Raw genomic sequence first — 6000 nt, forward strand, 5'->3', positions numbered from 1 at the left:
GTGACACTCCCATTCCCATTGTTTTAGAACCTTGAGTAATTAGTAATTTCCCCCAATGGTAGGAGGGGTTTGCTTTCAGGTTCCTCCACACTCACTAGTCACTGGATGGAGCACTGGATAGAAAGGAAGGGCTAGTGGTGGCCCTGCTTCCTCACTGCTTCGGAGACACTCATGCTGATGCAGCAGAGGCAGAATGCTGGTTTAATGGCCACTGAGGACAGAGTAGAATTGGAGTAAACTGAGGGCTCTTTCACCATTGCCAGAGCAGTGACTTTGGCTATAGGAGAAGATGAGATTGCATGGGCTTGTCCTGAGAGTGATGCCTTTTCCTTGGGTTTGTCCTCTGGAAGTTTTCCCTGCAGATTCATGAAGATGAGCATCCGGACTCCACCCAGACTCCTGGAGCTTGCGGGGCGGAGCCTGCTGAGGGACCAAGCCTTGGCCATGTCCACCCTGGAGGAGCTGCCCACAGAACTTTTCCCCCCACTGTTCATGGAGGCCTTCAGCAGGAAACACTGTGAGGCCCTGAAGCTGATGGTGCAGGCCTGGCCCTTCCGCCGCCTCCCTCTGAGGCCTCTGATAAAGATGCCTTGTCTGGAGGCCTTCCAAGCTGTGCTCGATGGGCTTGATGCACTGCTTACCCAAGGGGTTCGTCCCAGGTGAGGTGGCCCAGGTGGGCTGGTGGGGAGGGCCCAGGTGTCCAACTGAAGGAACAGCTGGGTCATGAGAAGTGAGGGGGCCCAAGGGGGGATGGTGGTGGTGAGGAAGCCGAGAGGACTTGGCCATTCACCAGCTCCTCAGGGAAAGCACTGCTGACCATGCCAGGTCCATGGAGGTAACAGGAACCTCTCCTCTAATGGCACTGAAAGGCACCATGAAAAGTGAGAACTGGGCCAGGCAAGGTGGCTCACAGTGTAATCCCAGCACATTGGGAGGCTGAGGTCAAGAGTTGGAGGCCAGCCTGTCCAACATGGCAAACCCCAACTCTACTAAAAATACTAAAATTAGCTGGGCATGGTGGTGGGTTCCTGTAATCCCAGCTACTTGTGAGGTTGAGGCAGGAGAATCATTTGAACCCGGGAAGCAGAGGTTGCAGTGAGGTGACATCACAGCACTGCACTCCAGCCTGGGCGACAGAGGGAGACTTGGTCTCAAAAAAAAAACAAAAAAATATGGAAGTGGGTAGGATCCAAGGGGAAAACAGAGTGAAGAAAAGTCAGAGAGAGGGACAAGAAGCAGGGAGGGGAGGAGCTGCTATCCAGGATGTGGAGTTTTAAGTTCAGAAATGAGTTCTGAAATTCTCAGTCTCACCTCTACTTTCCCACAGGAGATGGAAACTTCAAGTGCTGGATTTACAGGATGTCTGTGAGAACTTCTGGATGGTTTGGTCTGAAGCTATGGCCCATGGGTGCTTCTTCAATGCCAACAGGAACAAAAAAGCAGTGCAGGACTGTCCAAGGATGAGAGGACAGCAGCCCTTGACTGTGTTCGTAGACCTTTGGCTCAAGAACAGGACTCTGGATGAATACCTCACCTACCTCCTTCTATGGGTCAAGCAGAGGAGAGATTTACTACACCTGTGCTGTAAGAAGCTGAAAATTTTGGGAATGCCCTTCCGCAATATCAGAAGCATCCTCAAAATGGTGAACCTAGACTGTATCCAGGAGGTGGAAGTGAATTGCAGGTGGAAACTGCCCATCCTGACACAGTTTACCCCATACCTGGGCCACATGAGGAATCTTCAGAAGCTCGTTCTCTCCCACATGGGTTTCTCTCACTACGTTTCCCCAGAGCAGAAGAAGGAGATTGTTACCCAGTTCACCACTCAGTTCCTCAAGCTGCGCTGCCTCCAAAAGCTTTATATGAACTCTGTTTCTTTCCTCGAAGGCCACCTGGACCAGCTGCTCAGGTGAGGGAGGGTGGTGAGCTTTCTCTGCAGACCACAGCAGAGCCTGTTACACTAAACGCTAGTGGGCATCTACTGTGAGCCAGCCTATGAGGATGTAACAGTGAAGGGGACACTAGAATGTCCATGCATTGTCCTGTTGGTGGCCCTGTCCTGAAATGGGTATCACGCAACCATCCCAATAGAGGCAGAGGGATCAGCCAAGGGAGATGCTATAGAGAGGTTGCTATAATAGGAAGCTAGCTACTGGGTGGTTCAGATCTAGTGAGGGTGCCTTTCTGAATTCTTCCTGAGGAAGTGTGTCTAAGTTAAGATGATGAAAAATAGGCCAGGGGCGGTGGCCCATGCCTATAATCCTAGCACTTTGGGAGTCTGAGGTAAGAGGATTGCTTGAGTCTAGGAGTTTAAGACCAGTCTGGGTAACATCCCAAGACCCCTGTCAGAAATGAATAAATAAAAGTAAAAACAAACAAGATAACTTTTTTTTTCTGAGATGGATTTTCACTTTGATCATCCAGGCTAGAGTGCAGTTGTGACATCTCAGCTCGCAGCAGCTTCTGCCTCCCAGGTTCAAGCGATTCTCCTGCCTCAGCCTCCTCAGTGCCTGGGATTACAGGCGTGAGCCACCACACCTGGCTAATTTTTATATTTTAAGTAGAGACAGGGTTTCACCATGTTGGCCAGGCTATTCTCCAACTCCTGACTTCAGGTGATCCACCCACCTTGGACTCCCAAAGTGCTGGGATTATAGGCGAGAGCTACCACACCCAGCCAACAAGATAATTTTTAAGAAGATGATGTGAAGTAGGGAAGTGAAGTGGGCACTGAAGAGGGGAATGCTCAGCAGACTTGCACATGTCAGAAAATCAGCTTTGTGCCCCATAGTTTGGTGAACATGAATGATCCCATCTCTAATTCCCTGTTGTAAAAGTTTCTTTTCAGCTCCAGGTAAATTAATTACCTAGGCAATGCATGATTCTGAAACAGAGGGTCAGGGAGCAGGCACAAAGAATGGTGAAAGTGATAGATGCTTTGCTGATGATACAGGCATGTCAGGGACGCCTGCAGCCCGCCCACCCCAGCTGATGTTGCAGGATCCTGCCTGGGTTTGTCCTTTATGCCTGAATCTCCACTGGGCTCCTGTGGCCCAGGGATGTGGTTTTCTGCCTGACAGATGAGGAAAGGGAGCTTTAGGGATTCTGTGAACTTGATCCATTCCTATAAATGACGTGAAATGACTCAGCCTCAAATGGAATTATTTTTTCTCCTTTTTTTTTTTTTAATACAGAGTCTCTCTCTGTCACCCAGGCTGGAGTGTAGTGGCATGATCTCTGCTCACTGCAACCTACACCTCCTGGGTTCAAGCGATTCTTCTGCCTCAGCTTCCCAAGTAGCTGGAATTGCAGGCTCCCGCCACCACACCTGGCTAATTTTTGGATTTTTAGTAGACAGGAGGTTTTGCCATGTTCACCAGGCTGGTCTCAAACTCCTGATCTCAAGGAATCCACCAGTCTCAGCCTCCCAAAGTTCTGGGATTACAGGTGTGAGTTACTGGGCCGGGTCTAAAGTGGAATTGACCTCGGTGGCAAAGCTCTTCATCACACATCATCCGAAGTGTTGACCATCAGGCCATCAGAATGACCCTGGACTTGGGCAAAAAGGTCTCCATCCATTACCTTGAGCCATTCCCCACCACCCTCCACTCACCCCTATGATTCCCCAGAATTAACTTCTTGCTCTCTCTCTCCCCAGCTGTCTGAAGACCTCGTTAAAGGTCCTCACAATAACTAACTGTGTGCTTTTGGAATCAGACTTGAAGCATCTATCCCAGTGCCCGAGTATCAGTCAACTAAAGACCCTGGACCTGAGTGGCATCAGACTGACCAATTACAGTCTTGTGCCTCTCCAAATTCTCCTAGAAAAAGTTGCAGCCACCCTCGAGTACCTGGATTTAGATGACTGTGGCATCATAGACTCCCAAGTCAACGCCATCCTGCCTGCCCTGAGCCGTTGCTTTGAGCTCAACACCTTCAGCTTCTGTGGAAATCCCATCTCCATGGCCACCCTGGAGAACCTGCTGAGCCACACAATCATACTCAAAAACTTATGTCTGGAGCTGTATCCTGCCCCGCGGGAGAGTTATGGTGCTGATGGTACTCTCTGCTGGAGCAGATTTGCTCAAATTAGGGCTGAGTTGATGAAGAGAGTGAGGGACTTAAGGCACCCCAACAGGATCTTTTTCTGTACTGACTACTGCCCTGACTGTGGCAACAGGTCATTTTATGACCTGGAGGCAGATCAATACTGCTGTTGAATGCCTGCCTATTTCGATGGATATGTCAAACGCTTTCTTCTGGACACTTGGAAACAAAAGCCTAGGTCTTAGGTACATCCTAAACGGAGCACGGAACCCATCATTTCACACATAGGCTCTGAAAGTGGGAAAGCAAAGCTGATCAAGCAGGGGCCGGACTTGGGGGAAATGTTGCCATGGATTCGATGGGACTTTGGGGACCTGTGTCCTGTAGAGTCGAAAATGGGAATCTGAATGTCTAGAGTGGAATTCAGGCTTGAGAATACATGAGGGAGTTACTCTTGCATGGATGGTTGTAAAGAAACAATCAGAAATAAAGGAAAACTGAGCAGAATCTGTCTGGTGCCCTCTATTATTAAGTAACCTGTTTTCCAGTTTAAGCCTCAGGAATCTTCAGTTATTGATGGAAAAAACAAAAGGCAGTGACTGAGTTGTCCAATCAATAAGACACAGCCCAAGAAAATCAAGGCATTTAAATGAAATTTGGTTATTGTAATCAGTTTCTTCCCATTCTTTTATTTGAGACAGAGTTTCACTCTTGTTGCCCAGGCTGGAGTTTAGTGTGCAATGGTGCCATCTCAGTTGACTGCAACCTCCACCTGGGGTTTAAATGATTCTCCTGCCTCAGCCTCCCAAGTAGCTGGGATTACAAGCATGCACCACCATGCCCAGCTAATCTGTGTATGTTTAGTAGAGACAGGGTTTCCTCACTATGTTGGTCAGGCTGGTCTCAAACTCCTGACTTTGGGTGATTCATGCAAGTAGGCCTACCAAAGTGCTGGGATTACAGGTGTGAGCCACTGTGTCAGGCTTTTTTTTTTGTTTTTGTTTTTTAAAGGTCTCCTGTCACTCAGGCTACAGTGCAGTGGCACAATCATACCTCACTGCAGCCTCAATTTCCTGGGTTCAAGCGATCCTCCCACCTCAGCCTCCTGAGTAGCTAGGACTACAGCTGTGTGAGCCACCACACCTGGATACTTTTTTTTAGTAGAGACAAGGCCTCGCTGTCTTCCCCAGGCTGATCTGGAACTCCTGAGCTTGTGATTCTCCTGCCTTGGCCTCCCAAAATGCAGGGAGTATAGGCGTGGACCACCACGCTTGGCTTGGCCTCCCCAGTTCTTCACTTCTTTAGATGTCTGTTAACTCCTTGTTAGTTTCTGTGGCTGTTCAGTGGGTTAATACACACTAGGTGGACACCAAAGGCCTGGAACATTACTGGGCAAGAACAGTGAGCCAATCCACACGGAAAGCACCCTCTTCTCAGGGTCTTTCACCGCTATCCAGATGCTGAGACCCTGCCCACTCCCTGTGAGTCTCCACATGCTTCCAGAAGCCTTAGTTGGTGGATGTCAGCTTCACTGCACAGGGAGCCACTCTCTTCCCGCTGCCCTGGAGGGAGATGTCCATATTGTGTATTAGCTGGAGACTCTGGGCCGCACCAACCCTTGTTCCCCTGATGACCAGCAGCCCTTCTTGAATTAAACTGGTTGTAGCCAGTAAAGACAGCCACATTCCCTTTAAGTAAAATACTAAAACTATACAGGCATGTAACACTTTTTAAATATTTCCATCTGACATTTTAAAAGTTACATGTTTTTGGGGAGCTAGGTCAGATTGAGGAGAGATTTTTCTCATAACACCTCCCCTCTCTCCCTATGAAGGAAGAGACTAGTGCAGCGTGTTCTGGAATCTGACATCATCAAAGGATGGATAACGATCAAGGGCCTGTGGGTGATGAGTGACCTTCCCTGTGCTGAGGAAGCCTGCATAGTGGCCACCC

The 6000-nt window shown here is 49.0% G+C and overlaps 1 protein-coding gene across 1 annotated transcript; it reads left to right on the plus strand.

Annotated features, from left to right (window-relative positions):
* The first annotated feature begins 351 nt into the window (after window positions 1-351).
* Window positions 352-4220, plus strand: LOC115932888 (PRAME family member 15-like). The gene is made up of 3 exons (XM_031006525.3): window positions 352-659; window positions 1328-1909; window positions 3659-4220. Exons 1-3 carry the CDS (start codon window positions 367-369, stop codon window positions 4218-4220), a joined length of 1437 nt encoding a protein of 478 aa, XP_030862385.3. The 5' UTR covers window positions 352-366.
* The last annotated feature ends 1780 nt before the right edge of the window (window positions 4221-6000 follow it).

This window comes from Gorilla gorilla, chromosome 1 (genome assembly GCF_029281585.2).
Source record: "Gorilla gorilla gorilla isolate KB3781 chromosome 1, NHGRI_mGorGor1-v2.1_pri, whole genome shotgun sequence".
Lineage (NCBI taxonomy): Eukaryota > Metazoa > Chordata > Mammalia > Primates > Hominidae > Gorilla > Gorilla gorilla.